The sequence below is a fragment of the Xylocopa sonorina genome, chromosome 15 (assembly GCF_050948175.1).
Source record: "Xylocopa sonorina isolate GNS202 chromosome 15, iyXylSono1_principal, whole genome shotgun sequence".
NCBI classification, from domain to species: domain Eukaryota; kingdom Metazoa; phylum Arthropoda; class Insecta; order Hymenoptera; family Apidae; genus Xylocopa; species Xylocopa sonorina.
In genome coordinates this window covers 5750236-5767855 of record NC_135207.1, presented here as the reverse complement: position 1 = coordinate 5767855, position 17620 = coordinate 5750236, and the positions used below count along the sequence as shown (strand labels likewise).

At 47.5% G+C, this 17620-nt stretch overlaps 3 protein-coding genes across 3 annotated transcripts; all 3 read right to left on the bottom strand.

Moving 5' to 3' along the window:
* Nucleotides 1–193: 193 nt before the first annotated feature.
* Nucleotides 194–5188, bottom strand: LOC143430830 (uncharacterized). The gene is made up of 4 exons (XM_076907265.1): nt 5075–5188; nt 1093–1253; nt 384–491; nt 194–318 (listed from the first exon to the last, which is right to left on the bottom strand). Exons 1-4 carry the CDS (start codon nt 5186–5188, stop codon nt 213–215), a joined length of 489 nt encoding a protein of 162 aa, XP_076763380.1. The 3' UTR covers nt 194–212.
* Nucleotides 5189–6306: 1118 nt separating this feature from the next.
* Nucleotides 6307–10455, bottom strand: LOC143430679 (uncharacterized). Its single transcript, XM_076907057.1, has 4 exons — nt 10297–10455; nt 7278–7474; nt 6666–6773; nt 6307–6451 (listed from the first exon to the last, which is right to left on the bottom strand). The coding sequence occupies exons 1-4, from the start codon at nt 10453–10455 to the stop codon at nt 6307–6309; spliced, it is 609 nt and encodes a 202-aa protein (XP_076763172.1).
* Nucleotides 10456–12902: 2447 nt separating this feature from the next.
* LOC143430805 (uncharacterized) lies at nt 12903–17149 on the bottom strand. Its single transcript, XM_076907233.1, has 3 exons — nt 16927–17149; nt 14567–14683; nt 12903–13079 (listed from the first exon to the last, which is right to left on the bottom strand). Exons 1-3 carry the CDS (start codon nt 17085–17087, stop codon nt 12914–12916), a joined length of 444 nt encoding a protein of 147 aa, XP_076763348.1. The 5' UTR covers nt 17088–17149; the 3' UTR covers nt 12903–12913.
* Nucleotides 17150–17620: the final 471 nt, after the last annotated feature.

Here is a 17620-nt window from a genome sequence, read left to right as displayed (position 1 = left end):
CGAGGAAATAAGGAAGCATCGTGGACCAGTGCTCGAGACGGTGAGTCTGCTTGAGAGGGCAAATTCGTGGCTATCAAAGAAGTTCGCGCCCAATCGATACTCGAGGAGGAAGAAATTCAATTAGGGGAATGGAATTTTAATATTTTATCCTTTCTCTCTCTCTTTTTTTTTTTGGTACAGTACGTAAAAAGGATCCTCGAACGCGGCTGGTTTCATTGCTCTATAAAGCTATCGATGTCGATCAAGTCGAGGGGGCAATTTCTGACGTGAACGTCGCAGGGAAGAGGATCCACCAGTGAGCCGTTGGTCGCGTACGATCTGAAATTAGCGACGATTAACGCGACGATTCGCGATGGATCGATATTAATATGCGGCTCGCTTACCCGACCAGCAATTTTAATATCTTCGCGATCACCCCGTCCTTCTGGCTGACGTACTCCATCGCCTGACAGATATTCTTCAGCAGGCAGGATCGACCGTCGAAACCGTGGCTGGAATATTCATCGAACAATCGTGGGGATAATATTCAGATGATGTTTGCTACCGCAGAGAATATCGTTCCATTCTTAATTGCTTTACGCGAATCCCGCAACGTCTCAATCCTATGATAACAACTATTCAAATCAAAGAAACCGATAACCCAAACCATTTTATCGAGAAACACCCTTGCACCCCTTGAACCATCAAAGAAAATCACGATCCAATTCGCCAGAGATTCCAACGATCACAACGAATAAGTGGAACGAGATCAATGATCGTTTCGAACGCGTCAGCAGCCGTCCAAGAACATCGTATGGAAGCTATTAATCGCAGCGAGAGCCGAAAAGACGAAACGAAGAATGGACATTCCCGATAGGAAACGGTAGAAGCAGAAAGACCGACTGCGGAAGTGGATACCGCTGTATAGCGTCGGCTGATCCGTGACCGGGTCCGGAAACCGTCGGTCGGACGGCCTTTTCGAGGAACCCCATCTTTGCCCCGGATCAACGTCGGTGCACAGGGCAATTTGCCCGGCTGCACGACTTCCACGCCGGCCAGCAGAGATCGGCACCATCCCCTGCATTATTCACGGACTATTAAACTATTTATTACCTCTCGTAGACGAGCTCCGCCGCCTGGTGAACGTCGTGGAGGGCCCTGCCTTTCCTGAAACCGACTGGCCCGCCTGGTAGCTCCCACACCACCTTGAAACCGGCGGCAGTCGAGAAGATGGTCGTGTAAGGTAACGTGATGACCTTGTAGTTCATCCTGTACTGAAAGCAGAGTTCACAGACGGAGATTATCGGGATGTCACGCGTTCACTGTCTCTAGTATCGTTATTCGTTCGAGTTACGGCAGAGGGTAGTTTCAGACGTGGAATTAAAGGGATACTCAAGTTTTTTTAAGCTTTCGCAGGTATCGATCCAAAGATTCAGAGTGTAAGTTATGTTTCCATCGATAGAGCATCCGAGCTTAATGAAAATGAATCGTTGTAGGGTTGCTGCTGCTTTAAAAAAAACTCAGGACTAATAAAAACGGTCACGGCCACGGGGAACCCTCCCCACGGTTTGATTGTCCGATCCTGATTGCGTTGCACTATGATACGTGATAGGAATCAAGGGAGGCCGTGATCGATTCGAGGTTTCGTTGCGGTTACGCTCGGCGAGGGGACACGTGAGTTACCAGTGGCGCATGATCGAGGATGTCGACTGTTAGAAAGGGGTTAAAATTTCATCTCGAAGGAGGTAGGAGGGCTGATAAAAAGGTGGCTCGGGGAATAATCCAATATCATGGGCGAACGGGGACCCCGTTTTCCAATATCGAATGGACAAAGTGAAAAAAGGGGGCGAAACGAGAGGACGTATGCGAGCGCGGCGGTGGTACGGCTGCGGCCTAAAATTTCAATTTCGAATCGGCCACGATATGCAGAGGGTGGCCTGGATTCTCGACCAGCATCCGAAAGCAGGGTGCACGCTTGGACAAAGTGACAGGGCAGGTGTTTGCTGGCTACGGTGTATCGCGCTAAATTGTGTATATCGTCCAGGTATCGCTGTAAGCGGGCACGAAAGCTTGTACAGGGTGTCGGCTGAGCAAGTCTGGCAAGTCGTTTATCAGAGGAACGATCCTCCCGCGCGCGCTTACCCTCGCCACTGGAAACGAAAATAACTTTGGTTTCGCCGCGCCTTTTTTTTTCCTCGTGTTTCCTTTTCAAAGAGATTAATCTCGCGCAGTTTCGCCAAGCTGGACGTAGACGCGAGGGATCGCCGATGCATAAGCCAAGAAACAATAAAAGTACAGCACGCGCTCCTGCATAATCCTCTGGCAAGTGTATGAATGTATTCGGAACTGTCGAAAAAGGAAACGATGATAAATTACGCCAGCGTTTCCGCGCAATATACTTCGGCTCAATTTTTATACGCGTCCCTCGCAGCCACCTCGCGGACTTTTTTCGCCCACCCCTTTGTGTCTTCTGATGCGTCGCACGCGTTGCAATATCGCGTCGTATATATCACCGCGTCTGGCAACCGCTTCCTCGAACCAGGGGACGTCGCAGTCCTTCAAAAAACGCTTCGAGTCTCTGTGGCAACAATATTAGCACCATTATAGAGACGTGTACCAATGAGACATAACCACGCGTTCTTTTCGGTTCAGTCTTCCAATCCCTCGATTCATCATCGATCCTCCGCAACCCTTAGTCCCTCGTCTGTCTTTCAAATCGCGAGACGAACACGCGAGACCAAAAAAGATCGAAAAAAATAGCAGATTAAACACCGTTTCATCTACATTTTCCCATCGCTCACTTCCCAACGCGGCAGTCCCTCTAATTATATTCAGAAATAATCAATCTTCCAGTGGCGGCAACTTCGACCCGACGAAAGAACCGACGCTGTGCCCGGTTATCGAATAAAGTGCAACGTGATGGCGCACTTTTGCACTTTATTATTGCGGCCCGTATGGCTGGCGCTTCCGCGTACGGTCTGGTGTATCGATTTATGGACGGTGATCTGGAATTCAGCGGCTGTCCCGTACGTTAGCGGCGGGGCGCATAGTGCACGTGCGGCACCCAGTGCCGTCGATGCTACGCTGCACTTGCTGGTAAGTGCACTGGATCATCGCCGCGGCTGCATAATTCTTCTGTGCCGTGGAACGGCTCGATATGCAAGCCTAACGCCAGCTGCACCTGCTGCGATCCTGCCGACCGACGAAAATCGTAAACAATAACCGACAATCGACTCGATTTCGCGCGTTACACACGCTGAGAGCATCCCTGTGTCCATGAGGATAGCGGCGCGAGGGTGAACGAGAGAAAGATGACGGGGGGCGAGATAAACTCGGTAGACGAGGGTTCGTTTGTATTGGTGAACGGAGAAATGTAAGAATGATGAGGGCAAGCGGAAAGAATTGCTATCTGTCGAAGAGATGTGTACTTATGCCTTGTATTACAGCGATCTCTAATCGTTTCCTCGTTACTTCTTAATTCTCTTATTCTTTCCGGTATTTTTCTTTCACCGAGACGAGCAAATGAATTTTCTACTGCGCAAAATTCCAAATCTTTCTCCATCTACGATGTAGCGTTTTAAAAAAATTCGTGAACAGATAATCGAGCTTGGTGAACCAAGATTATCAAACTATTTACCCAGTCGCGCGAAAATTGCATCGACCAAGGAAGATTCCTCGGGAGTACGCAATCAAGACCGCGCGACAAGATGGCGGCGATCCAGGAGATCCAAGAATCCCTGAGACGATCTCCGCGTCGTCGACTTACAACCGGTGGATTCCCGCGGAGGATCCGTGACGAGGATAATGCATTCGACTGGCGTGCCCGGCGATACGTTTCGCCCCGATCCACCGAATTACTCTTCGAACGGGATGATGGTTGGCAACTTCGACGTGCATTAACGCGGCGCATCGCGAAGTGGCTTGGAACGGGGGCTCGTCTCGCGAGGCGGAGCGAGCGCCTTTTAACGCGAAAATACGACGGCAACGATCGGCTTACATTAGACGGGGCCACCCGCCGTTACCGCTCGGTGCATATGACGCATAAATTTCTGGCATGGCTGCAGGGCAGAACGTGACGCGGCCCGTAAACACGGTGGATGGCATAAAGGATACCCTCTCGACTGAGGCAATTGGCAGGCTAATTTCGACGGATCCAGCTTGAATCGTCCGCGTCGAGAACTTTTAGAGAGCCTCCGCGGAAGGCTCTGTCCGGTTTGAAAAATTGACGCGACTCGAGAATATTATCAATCATCGAGTATGCGGGTAATTCTTGAGGATGAACGTGGTCTGCGATATTTCATGGTGTAAACCGTGTGGCAGGTGGTTAAGTCCATATAACGCAGTCAATTCTTGTGTAGCACGGTGAAATTTGTTCGTGTCCTATGGAACGTGTGTTAAGCGAGGGTTGCTGATAAGGGTTGTTGTAAAAGGGTATACCGTGTATCTTACGAGTCGCACGCACTTATTATTCACTCATTTCTTAAAGTGTAACTATTTGATTATTTGTATTATTGTATTTCAACAGCGATTGGTACACACGCGAGAAGCGATTCTGGTCTCGTTTCTCAATAAAGCCGAAATTACCCGGCTCGTTCCGATTGTACAACGGCAGTTGATTCAACAGAATTGAAAGTAATGTTAACAGTGTAAATTACAATTTAATTAGCGAGCCGTGTAATTTCGCCCCCGGCGAGGGCGATGCTACCGAAATCACCCCCGCCGTGTGTCAATTTATACATTCGCGCCGACTATTAACCATTTCACGATGCAACGAAATGTCGACAAATACAGTAGATTGAATTTATAAAAAAAACATCCGCCCCCATTGTCATTACAATTTCTCAAATACTATTTTCTATCCAATACGAGAACGCACAACTTCAACTTTCTCTATCAATGTGTTACACATGAACGAAACTCAAGACAGAAAACTTGCAGCACCCTATTAAACAGCTAACAAATGTCTCACTCTAATATTACAACACTGTGAAAAGGTTAGATCACTGTTTCTCCTATTTAAAATGGAGGGTACCAACTGAGAACGTGCAAGTCTTTGTCAATGACTCGAAAGCTCTTGGCAGACGTCGATACTCACGAAGAAGGAGCTGCCCTTCCGGAACGTCAGGGATCTGGTTGGTCTGGCCGCGGCCACCAGTTCACCAGCGATAATAAAGATGAAACAAAGGATGCTCCACGACCACAGTCGCATAATCAGTGGATGTTTGGACCCAAGATGTCCTATCGCGAACCTCCAGTTGCAACCTGCACCGAATAGCTTCTCGACTAACTGTGAGTCTATCTGCGAGTCCTCGTCCGACAGGATTGAATCGTTCAGACGGACAGCGTCGTCTTAGGTTATTGATAACGGTACTTTAACCCCCACCAGGACGGTATTTTATGACTTTTTCGGTCTACTTCAAGAGATCTTGGCTCGAGTTTTCATTTGGAAGGAGGCTTACCAAGTCGTTCGTTGTGGAAAGAAATATTCGAGGGTATTACTCGAGATGTATTCAAATTTCATTTATTTCGAGTGAACAGTGGAGGCTCCCATCCAAATTTCAACCAAGGGCTTAGATTGATTATGAAGATTCGGTAGCAAGAATTTTGTTCGCTCGAAGACAATGTTGAACGATTGTCGTGGTCAGCGATTGGCACGTCCAAGCGATCCCTCGATTTAATTAATGCACCTCTCTCCGTCAAACCGATTCACGTTGCAACCATCGACGTCAACCCTCAAGGTGGAGAATAATTTCGAAACGCCTACGCCCGTAAATCGTAGCGTTTAATAATAAATTATTTCGCACCGTGGCAACGCGCACACCTACCAACTCGCTCGTTCTGCGACCGTATTTATGAGCCTAATCTGAGAGCAGTATAAAATACTGGCTCTCTATTTTCCTTATGTACTACAATTTCTTTTTTATTTTCTACAAATTAGAACTGATCATCCTGCTCTTTGATAGGAAAAGAATTTCTCGAATTGAAACGAAGATTCGAAGGGGCGTGGAAAACGTATCGAGAGAACCGTTCGTTAAACGGACTTCGAGCCTCCAATTATTTCGACGCGCAACATCTTTAATAAATGGTGGAAGTTACGGTGGCTACTGTTATAGTTTGTTGCGTCGCCGCAAAATCGATGAAACACATACGTACAGCTAAACAAATTTCTGCACAAAATGAGCGAATGGAAACAGGTATAAATATATATGGAAATTAGTCTTCTGGTTGAGAAAGAAAGGGTGAATATCAAAAGGGATGAAAGTTGGGATGAGCCGTGGAAGTATTGGCAGGGAGAATCGTGGGCTAATAAAACGCTACGTATTTTAGTTAATAAATTTTAGATATCCTGTCCAAAATTCCTAGACCAGGGGGGCACGAGGGGTAAATCGTTGAGCAATTCTCGTGCTTCCTTCCAGCCATGGCTGCTTCGAGGTACTCTTCGTCTATCGCGGTAGCGTCTTCGTAATCCGGGCTGAAAATGGAACGACTTCATTTGACTCTGTATCGCTTTAATTAAATTTTTGTCGTTCAATCATGTTTTCATCGTTCCAATTATCTTAACATATTCTAGAGACGTCTAACGTTTTGGATTGTAGACGCAAACGACGCCTATAAACGTCCATCAATTTTTAGAAAAAACAAGAGAAGAAAGAAGATCTGTTCGAGAAATTATCAGATTGCCTTACGTTAACAATAAATGCAACAGTTCGCCGACCAGCCCCTCGTCCTTCAGCGGCGTAGCAGCAGCCTCGCAGATGTCCTTCTTCAGACACTCTTTGCCATCGATATCCCGCCTGAAAGTGGTCGCCAATAATTAATACCAACTGGGACGCAGTCGGCATTAAATAATAATTGCATCGCGGCGTGTTTATATCGTGAACATTTAAAATACGACAGTGTTCGTGGCCGCGATTAAATTCAGCCATCGCGCGATAATAGGATATACGCAGGCCCTCCAAAGTGTACCTGCGCCCTCGTTAAACCATTCGTTACATCCGTGTGTAACGATAACGCGCGGAATATCTTCCGATCGGTCAGCAGCGAAAAAAGGGGCTGTCATCGAATTACTATCGAGCGTCGAGCGCGGGAGAGGGTGGATCGTGATAAATTACAGAGGTAACGAAATGATTCACAACCGCATCGATTCGTTGATTATTCATAGCTGTGGATTATTAATTGTTGCGCGATTACGAATTCCAGCCGGTATATGGGTTTATCGATCGTGACGTAATCACGAATTCCGAAGGTTGCCAATAATTAACCGCGAGGGACGGGGCTCGAATAAATCGCGGCTCTACCTGTCCAGTTCTTGCCGCAGGATATCGAAGATGACTGCCCTCTCGTTCCAGATCGCTCGTCTGCGGCGTACGCTCCGCTGGAAGTAGTTGGTGAAGAAGGTGGCGTTGTCCGGCAGCATGTACTGGAACTGCATGTTTTGCCCGTACACCAGTATCCTGCCTGGGATCTGTATGGGCACCGCGAAGCCCACGACTAACTTGACGGAAATGTAATAAGTATACATCTTGTTAGCCTTTGGTGGCCGTCGAATTCGATTTTGGAGAGGTTTCGTTATTTTAAGGGCTCGCAACCTAGAAAATTTAGTGCACGCGATGATATAGAGTGTAGGAATATTCGAAAACCTGGCGAAATGGTGTCGCAAGAGATCATATTATATTTTAGACTTTTTCAAGAAAAGAGTTGCTTGGAAAGTTGTGAATACCGAGAAATAGCTTGGCAATCGTCCATGTACGACTTTAAAAATTAGCTTTACTCTTATAGGTCCTCTATATATTCTTAAAATTCCATTTTACATGTATGAAACGACTAGGTAGTTCTCGTTTACGAACCTCTCGTTCTCCCTACGCGACTACCCCATTGAATTTCGCGGTTCTGTCGAAATATTGCGTGGCGCGATCTAAAAGTGAAGACGTTGAATAAATTCAGCTCGATTTCTGTAGATCGTTCGACGATGGTGACGAGAACGCGTGCTGAAGCTTCGTAATTGTCCCTCCGATAGGATACGCCCGCGTCGCGAGAAGTTCAGAGCTCGCGGGAGACCTCGCGGAGGCGCGGGAAGTAATTCAGCGGCTACGCTCCTCCCTGCAGATCTCTTCACTTCCTCCCCATTTTTCTTTCTCACGTTTAAAGTTGCGCCGTCTGTTGACGCAGTGCAGCTCCGCGTGTTTAGATACACACTGACCCAGAAACGCGGTGAATTTTATTTCACGCCAACAGCCCGCCGCGCGCCCGCCCCCTCCAGGCCAGCCAAATATTTGCTATCGTCTTTCCTGTTGCTCGAAAAATCTGCTAATCAAACACGACGATCGGGCGCCGTCGATTTTCCGCCTCCCGTTCAACCCTAACGAGTCACTCTGCGCGTTGACCTGAGCTTCTCCTCAGGATTTCCACGGAGATGCAGGCAAGAGGATCAAACGAACTCATTTTCTGTGCAGCCAATAAAAGACTCGAATGTATCGACTAAAAAGTTTTTTCTAGTAAATAAAAAATGCAAATTACATCGCACGAAACGAGGTGTTCTGTATCGATTTCGTTCCTCCAATTCCACCAGTTAAACTCCCCAAAGTCTACTTCCTGTTGGCGACGAGAAAGGGTGCGAGTAATCGGGCGAGGAGCAGGACGACGGCAGAGGCCAAGGCAAACAGTCCATCAGGACATTTGCCCGGCGAAGAAGAAGTGAAAACTACAGAAAGAGTTTCCCGATTTAATTAGAAAATTTGAGAGGGCACGGTAGATAAGGCAGCAGTTAATTATCAGCGGCGAGTGGGACGGGGAGCGCTTCCTGGTTAAACTTCTCGTCTCCACGTAGCTACTTCCAGCAGGACGAACGCGTTCGCACCCTAAGTCCCTGATGCCCGCTTCTCACTGCTACTGAACTATACCAGACATTCTACGTCTAGTTTGTATTCCACTTCCGATTTCGAGCACTTTTTCTCCACAGACGAGATCCAACAAGCGCTCGACTACTTAATTCGCGTCTGACAGGGAGGCATAGGAAATTTTAATTGCTCCAAGATAAATAATAACTAGTCCGCTGAAAGTAGCCATCGTCTCGTGTTTTTCTTCCCGGCCAGAGCTCGTCGAGCTCGAATTACGTGCCCGCTTCGTTACTCCGTGCCACGAAACGGTAACCAAAGATCCCGTGTCTTCCACGCGCAATTTGTCATCCAGGTAAGACGCATAATTATGAACACCGTAATTTTTCCCTCTCGATCGTAGCTGGATATTAATCAAAGCGACGTCGCAGGGGACCACGCTGAATGGAACAACCCCGAGCGCGTCGCGAGGGTACGAGGGACGTCCCGGCAATCCGGGCCGGAAGTAGCGAAATTTGAATATGCAAGATCTACGAGCGTCCAGCTGTATTTATGTGACAAGACGAACGAGAAATAAAAGAGAGCAGGAAGCAGGACGGGCTCGCCGTTCCGCTCCCGTTTTTCATTCACGCTCCCTGTTAAATGGGCCTGTTTATCTTCTGTATGGGTGGTGTTCCAGATACGGCCCGAGACGTGTAAATTATTGCGCGACCATTATCACACCGGGCAAAAAACCACGGCTCATTCGGAATCTAATTATGAACGATACGCTATTAATTATTCCTCGAGAACTTGTTGCCGTTTCTTACGTTCGACTGGATAATGCTTCATTTAAATACAGAGTTCGATGACCGAGTGCGCCATTGATATTCCTCGTTCCCGCGATCTCAGATGAAACCAGCCACGCATTATCGCCGCGCGGAAATGACGAATTTACTCCAAGTCCAAATTGCCGGCTGATTATTTCGCGAGCCTTATTGCCGTTCCGTGCGCGTCTCAAAGACGTTATTCCGAGTGAAATGGGACAATTAGGCGAGCGAGCACTGCTGTAATTATGGAGCAATTCCATTAACCACCGTTATTACTCTAGCGTGATCACTGCACGAAAATTGTGATCCATTCGAAATCTGATCGTTGATGATTGTCGGTTAATTGGATTTAAGAATCTCTTGTCACAGTTTTCGCATAACGTCGCTTGTGTCACGAAGATGTTGCGTCTGGTAAAGATGAGTTAATTAGTTGAACCAACACTGGTGCAATTATACAGTAATAACTCCGTTCCAGTCTAATTACTGCTCGACTGTTATCACTGTCCAAAAATCACGGTACAGTAACGATACGATTACGAAATATTCTTCCAAAAACTCTCGATAAAAAGGTAAATTGATACTCGAGTGCCTCCGTAAAGTAACTACCATACCATCCACTTCGAATTCGACGTTACAAAATTAACTCGCAGCTCTCGCTAAATACAAATAAATACCTTGACACTGCCACCGTAAGGATTAACAAGGGGTGGCGGATACAACGCTTGCCTCTCCTCTCGACGCAACTCCTTTTCATCCCCCTGGACTCGTCCCATCTCCAAGACCAGCAACAAGAACAGCGCTCTCCAATCCAGGTTCATCCAAACGACTGGCATCGTCGCTACGCGTTCGTCTCCGCGATTCTGCTCACGAACAGAGATTAATCGCGAATTTTCCGAATTCTATATAAGTTTACAAGCGTTTCCAATCTACCCTCCCCGAGGCCCTTTAAAACGCGACTTCGCAGCCATCCGTGGCGTCGAGTCTCGCTAAGAATATTTCACTCACCTCTGGAAGATGAAAGAACCTCCGGCGGGCCAATCTCGAAGGCAATTTCGCTCCCCGTGGCACAAAGGGGTGCAACTGTCGCGAGAACACGCCGCGCGGAGTCTGTCGAGCGGTGTTCTACGGTCCGTTCACGAAATTAACGTATCGTCTGTCAGCTGGCCGCATAGTTACACTGTGGAAGCGACCACGGCCGACTGTGGCCAGCCGAACGGGCTAATTTTCTGTCCTTGCCAGGCGAACGACGAACCCGGCACCTTTCCTCGTCCACCGCGACTCGTTAATGAAGAAAAGAAACAAACGCGATTTCTCGACCGACCGGACCGTTTCGTGTTTTGCTCGTTCGTTAGAGTTCTTCTCTGGTACGAGAGAACACGAGCGAATGGAAAATATTTTCGACTGCTCGGGGTCAAGGATCTCGAATCGTTACTCGCGAATGATCTTTCCGAGCAAAGTGCACGCGTGACCGCGATTACTTGTAACTATTCGAGGGGAGCAGGATTTTCACGCTTAACACGCGAAGTGTAGAGGCTTCAATCTATGCGGTTTTGGTGGGTATTATAGTTTTGCGTGGTACGTCACATTTGCGTATGTAACAGGTGTGAAATGGGGGAAACGAGTGTGTCTCGTGGCGTATCTTGCGCGCGCGTGTGACACCAGCTTAGAGCAATAATGTTAGGTAATTAATTCATGTGTCAGGTAGACGCTCGCAATAACGTGTCACGCGTGTATGACAGTGGTGTCTCAAAGTAAAATTAACGCGTCACGTATGCTGCTGGGAAACCTGTTAAGTACGATCCTGTCACGAGACGTGATTAAGTTTACTTAAAAATGAATAAATCGAGTATCTAATTACAATAATCGCACGATAATATCGTCGATAACACTGACAGTATGAGCACAAAAAAGTTACCATTAAAAATCGCCAAGTCCCAACTCGTACAAAATCCCAGAAGAACCAGAACGAGCTGCAGCAGCGGATTTTCAGCTGAAAAATATTCGTTTGCCGATCCTTCGATCCTTCGCGATCCCCTGCTAACAACCCGACGCGTTAATCTAGATCAGAGCGAAATTTCTCGGCTCTAAAGTCAACCGAACCATCCGTAACGGTGGTCGTTTCGTGGACGCGTTTACATTCCCGCAAGGATTCGAATCGAGCGTCGAAAGACGAGCAGGGGCCACAATGGACGGATCGTTTTTGGTCTACGAACGACGGAGCGGAACGTGCCGGGGGTGGTGGCCGATGGAAAACGGTGACAAACAGCCGCGGGAACCAGGAGAAATAGACGTGGACAGGGTGGCGTTCGACCGTGGAAAGGGGATCGCTTAAAACGGTCCTATGTCGCGTCCTCTGGCCATTTTAGGGCGAGAACCGACAGCGAAATTTACTTAGGACTTTCCCCATTTTTCGTCCCACTTTCCCGCGCCCTCGACTTCGATCGGCTAGAAGATCGAACCGACTTATGCTCGAAAGAATGCCGCGAGCACGCTGGCCTTATCGATCAATCCGATTCGACAGCCGAGAGAAACCATCAAAAATGGCTGGTTCTTACGGAACGAATGCGAAATCAAATGGAATATCGTTTCAAATAAATTGTATTCTAAGTAGAATTTGTTACAATCAATATTTCTAACGCGATATTTAAATATAGCGTTTTATTGTCAATCGCAATTCCATTTTCAAGTGAAGCTTATACGAAATCTTACTCAAGTAATTTTTTAAACGTGTCAGCTCCTCGAATATAAATTATTGAAGATCCTTGCGACGATCTGAGCGTTCGAATTCGCGTGGAATGAAAATCTTCAGGAGACACGAAGGATAACGTTAAAAAATGTTATGGAAAATTAGTCGAAGGGGAGGAAGTCACGTTGACTGGTACAATTACAAGAAGCCTCTTTATTGCGCGCTGTAAACGGCGTGAAAGGCGGAAGGCGTTGGGAACACGGAGCTTTCTAGGGCAACGCGGCAGCTCCAACAGCGAAATTTACTTAGCACTGTTCCTTGTCGCTGTCGAAACTCCTCCGTAATAAATTCTTTTATGATGAAGTCGCTGGCGCGAGCTCCTCGAACGACCCCCGCGACAGACACAGAAATATCGTTCGCTCTCGGAGGAGCCGATCCGTCTCGCGATGATTTTAACGGGGCGTTAAAAATTCAACGGATCGCTGAGCCGTGGATAGACGGGCCGATAAACAATACACGAGTATCCTGGGCAGGATCGTAGGACCGCGTGGCTGGGTCGAAATCAATGCGGGCTTCCAAAGTCGACGTTTTAAACGCACCGTCCCCTAAGGGAATGCGATATCCGTGAACGTTTCGATGGGTGACTCGATGCAATCGGGATAAGCCAGGATGCAGTCACCGCCAGATCTTCCCAATCGTTCCGCCTCCCAATACAATTGATCGACGCTCCGATGAGTGGAATTAGCCGTCGCTGGCAAGTCCTCGCTTGGCCTGCGAGGGAAATTTCGGTTACCCTTCGGTAAATGTTTCCACGAGGGCGTTAAAACAGAAGCGATCTTTCTCTTTTTCTAACTGTCTACCAGCGTGCATCGATTGGCTACTTTTTTACACGATAAAATAGTTGCTGAGTTGATTGTTCGTCCACTTTCGACGAGGACGACAGCGATTTTGTCGAATGTAAATTTTTTTGTAAATCATCGCGTTAACCCTTTCACTCTAACCATTTCTTCACGCAAAGACCCTTCTATACAAGAAATGACTTTGGTTTCTAGCAATAAAAAAAATTGAAAATGAAGGGTTAAAGAAGGGGAGAAGTGTGGAGGATCGATTAAAGAAAATTGGGATCGCGCGACTAACACGAACTGCAGTCGGCATTATCCGCAACGGACTCGCGTTAGCCACCGATTGTTCCGCGAGCGTAGCTGCGGGATTACGTCGGTGGAAATTTTGCCAGTGACGCGTGTGTACACACCGTGGGACGGCACAAAGGGAAAACCTACGCGAAACACCTTCCATTAGCAGCTTAATGCACGCGCCTAACTTCGTCGCAATTAGAGCGGCACTCGCTGGGACTCGGTTGCAATTTCCTTCGAATACGCGCGGCTGCGCGCAGAATGGCAAATTCCCGGTACCCGGTGTCCCTCTGCCACCCGTCTGACCAACAGATTCGACTTGTTCGACTACCGATCGGCCACTAATCCGATCTTCCCTCGTTACCTCGCTGCCCACGTGCACCCTTTACGCTCTCGCCCTGCAATCGAGCTGCGAATATTTCTGCGAGCTGCATTTTTTAACGAGACTTCGTTTCGCGATGCTTCGACTCGTTGCGAGAGAGATAGCTTTCGTTGAAGCTCGTTCCATCGTGAATTACTGTTTTAAAGCGTACAGTGGAGTTTTGGAATCGAAAGAAGAATTTGATACCATTGAAGAAAATACTTATTACACAGCTATCTAAATCAGAGAAAAATTAATTTCTGTTATTATCGACCGCTCTTCGACGATTGAAGGGATTTTAAAAAGTTCCTCTGCTACTCTCGCAATTTCGAAGCTGTCGCGTTTAAATTGATAATGTTTAATCATCGTAGATGCACACGTGTAATGGCGCGAGGGAACGACGCTAACGAGACAACACCACGCGAATCCAGCCAGCGAGCGAACGTTTTTACCGCTGCGACAGCTATAATGAAAGGGTTAAGAGCGACAATTTGAAAGAACGCGTCCCCAAAGTGGGTAAACGGGGCCGCGCGCCCCGGCGCAGCATGGATTTACTGCATTATCGCCAGTCTATTCGTGCTTCGTTACGCGACGCCGTCGTCCTATTTCGTCGTAAGCGGGCAGGACAGCCATTAGGGACTTCCAACGGAATTCATTAACCGGAAGCTCCTCAAGAAATGAATTTCGTTTCGCGAGAGCGTACGCGCGGCGACGGTGTACTCTCGGCGCGGGAGTCAAAGCGCGATTCGTTCCAACGAACTTACGTTAAAATTAAGTGGATCACCTCCTCGAGGATGTCCCCGCGTGTCCTGGTAAATGGCGTCTCCGCTAGTTCGCAAATGGTCCTTAGAAGACACTCCCTGCCGTCCCTCCAACCCTGCCTGAACAGACGGAACGATCAATTTTCATTTCCACCCCTTTCTCACCTGCACTCCTTCTCGCCCATTTACATTTAACACTTCTCTCCTCCCTTTCGTTTTTTCTTTTTCGTTTCTCCGTGCTCTCCCCCTTTGGAAACGGTCTCCGCCATTTCTGTAATTCGACCGCGAAGTAGTAGTAATTTTATCAACGAGTCGCATAGTGCCCAGGCTAGATGGCGAACCGTGCAGCCACGAGATTATATTGGTTTTATAAAACGGTGAAAGGGAATTCTTAAGCGTGTCCCGTACTTCTTCGCCCCCGTTCCTATCCGGGAAATTCATTATACACCCCCTTGCCCGGCCGTAGTTCGACGACTCGCCTCGAATAAAATTATGTACCGCTACGGGAGGGATGCAAATTTCGAATTAGTTTAAGTGCTCGCAGCGGAGTTACCTACTGGCGCGTCGAAGATTTGCTCGCCATTTTACGTCTCAACGAAAGATGCGCGTAACGTGAGTAAAATTAGCGAGTTTCTTTTTTATCGCTTGGAATAGCATCGAGCGTAATTCGTACCAAACGACTGCGTCGCGATTAATTCTTTTACCCTCCGCGAGTCGACTTTAGGGGTTGATTACATAGTTCCGGATTACGTACGAGATTTCACGCGAGGATGTGGGAAACCACGTTGCAACGTAGTGCACGCTAAAATTACTTTTATGTTATAGTTGAGGTTTAATGTATGCGAGTCGATATCGTTGCTAGTGGAACAACCCCTTGTGTGGTCAGACCGCCACCGTCAAACTGAAATAAGGCGAGTACTTTGACAAAATGTGCCTAGCTTCTCCATTTTGCCACTAAATAAGAACTTAATATTCTCTTCTAATCAACTCTTTACTTAAAAATGAATTGGCAGTTCTTGAGAATTGCAATTTTACCAAATCTAATCGACAGCATACCATTCGCAGTCAGTTTCGAAACAATTGACAGTGAATCAGAGGGTCGCATTCATCAAGATCTGATGAATGAATCTCCATAAAAGTATCGTGGCGAGCAATTCACCTCATTGAACCAGCTGACGATCCATTTCACGCAACAGCATCCCCTCGTCAACGCGAAATCAGCCATGACACTTTCTTAACTTCCGCACCGGGCTTCCAAAGTGGAGTCATCCGCTTGTTACCTACGCGCCTCGACCTGTCTCTTCCAAGGCGGAGTAATTGCCTTATGTCCCAATTAATTTACGTTCGAGTTTCCCTGGCCCTTTGATCTCAGCCTCGCGACACTCGCCCCAACCCTCGCGACGAAATATCCCTTGTTGACCGCTCGTGATAATCGCCTAGGATCTTTCTCGAGTGATTCATCGCGTCTCCGCCCCTTCGCACGCGATTACCATCGATTATTCGTCGCGTACATTGTCTTCGTGCAAACGTGATCGCGAGTAATGTTAAAATTACGCTTCGAACGACGGCGCATACACGCGCGATTCGAAGCCCCGCTTTCCGTTTGTTTCGCGTAATCAGCGACCCATTGTGCACCCCATCGACGATAAACACGAATGTGGCGAGCCACGGCTGGATGATCCTCGACTAGAAAATGGAATTTCATTAAGCGTCCACAGGAACGATCGCGGCCAATTCCGGTGTTCGGTTAATTACGAATTTATTCGTTCGCTTCTAGCCGTGTTTACCGATTCATCGGGCAATTGCCAGCGACAATGCGCCGCTTATTCTTCCGATTCGACACTCGGACCAACGGTCATTGGTCCCGCGAGCTTCTAAATGACTCGAACCGGGTCGCCCCGAATTTCTACCCTGCCAACGCGCAAACATATTACTCATCCTCTTCAACACTGCACGAACATTGCCTCGCGAATAAATTTAATTATCAATTTTATCAATAATCATTACCTACAACGATCATCCTGCGAGTAATGACTGTAATCTAAACTCAACTTAACGTCACTCTGACTAGCCAATACCTCTTCTTGTATTAAATTAAGCGACTCCAAGAGATATGTGGCACGTTTCTTAAAAATGTCCCAAAATTGAATGTTTCAACGATGTTAAATATTCTACCAAACGATTGAATTTCTATGTATAAGCATCGCACGGTGTGAAAGGGTCAGATATTTCAGATATCCGTCTATGAAACAACTTCTCGACTCGCTTTGGGACGCGCTGCTCTAAATTAGCGCACTTACAGTTTCTAATCGAGGCGCTTCTGATCGTGCGCGAACGAATCCTGGCAATCGCCGGCTACTCACCGATTCAATAAATTCTCGATGGCCACGTAAGTGTCCTGCAGGTTCAAGTCCCTCGCCAGCCTGGCAGGTATTATTGTAGGCTCGAGCTGCGACAAGTTCGACGGAAGTTGGTAATTGAATTGGAATCCGGACGAGAACGACACGCCGCCCCTTTTGTTCATCGAGACCGGGACCGAGATGCCGAGCGTGATCTGCAAAATGGAACCCAAGCTGAGGAACGTTGGACGGAACCAGTCGCGATCGGTTCTCTGGCGAAACAACTTTCTTCGCTGCAAAAGAACGGAAGTGTGTGTGTGTGTGTGTATGCGCACAGCTTGCTGTGCTCGCGGAAGTTTCGCGTGAGTTTGAGAACGGAATTCCCTGGAATTCTGGGAACCCCAATAGGGAGATACGGTTTTGTACGACGGCCACGGGTTCACCTGTTTAAATGCTTGCGAGTAGAATACGGAGACATTTTTGTACGGATTTATGGGAACTTAAATCCCCGTCTGCAATAATATTTTTACAACCCCCGTCTACGATCTGAATTTTTCCAACTGGATCTTGTTCTCTTACATTCCCAAAAATACCGACAATTTTCAGAGGCGCGTCTTGAAATGTATTATTGTATTAAATACCGAAGAACGATGTCGAATCGAGATATAAATCGCAAATGACACGATCCAACGCTTGTAAACCTCGAATTCGTACAAAG

Excerpts from the sequence above, each read along its gene's own strand:
- LOC143430830 (XM_076907265.1), bottom strand. The coding sequence starts at position 5,188 with ATGCGACTGTGGTCGTGGAGCATCCTTTGTTTCATCTTTATTATCGCT. Across the intron at positions 1,254-5,074 it reads GGAAGGGCAGCTCCTTCTTC|TACAGGATGAACTACAAGGT; the intron begins GTGAGTATCGAC and ends CTCTGCTTTCAG. Across the intron at positions 492-1,092 it reads GCGGAGCTCGTCTACGAGAG|CCACGGTTTCGACGGTCGAT; the intron begins GTAATAAATAGT and ends TGAATATTCCAG.
- LOC143430679 (XM_076907057.1), bottom strand. The coding sequence starts at position 10,455 with ATGCCAGTCGTTTGGATGAACCTGGATTGGAGAGCGCTGTTCTTGTTG. Across the intron at positions 6,774-7,277 it reads CTGCGGCAAGAACTGGACAG|GCGGGATATCGATGGCAAAG; the intron begins GTAGAGCCGCGA and ends GACCACTTTCAG. Across the intron at positions 6,452-6,665 it reads CTGTTGCATTTATTGTTAAC|CCCGGATTACGAAGACGCTA; the intron begins GTAAGGCAATCT and ends TTCCATTTTCAG.
- LOC143430805 (XM_076907233.1), bottom strand. The coding sequence starts at position 17,087 with ATGAACAAAAGGGGCGGCGTGTCGTTCTCGTCCGGATTCCAATTCAAT. Across the intron at positions 14,684-16,926 it reads ATCGAGAATTTATTGAATCG|GCAGGGTTGGAGGGACGGCA; the intron begins GTGAGTAGCCGG and ends CCGTCTGTTCAG. Across the intron at positions 13,080-14,566 it reads GTGATCCACTTAATTTTAAC|GCCAAGCGAGGACTTGCCAG; the intron begins GTAAGTTCGTTG and ends TTTCCCTCGCAG.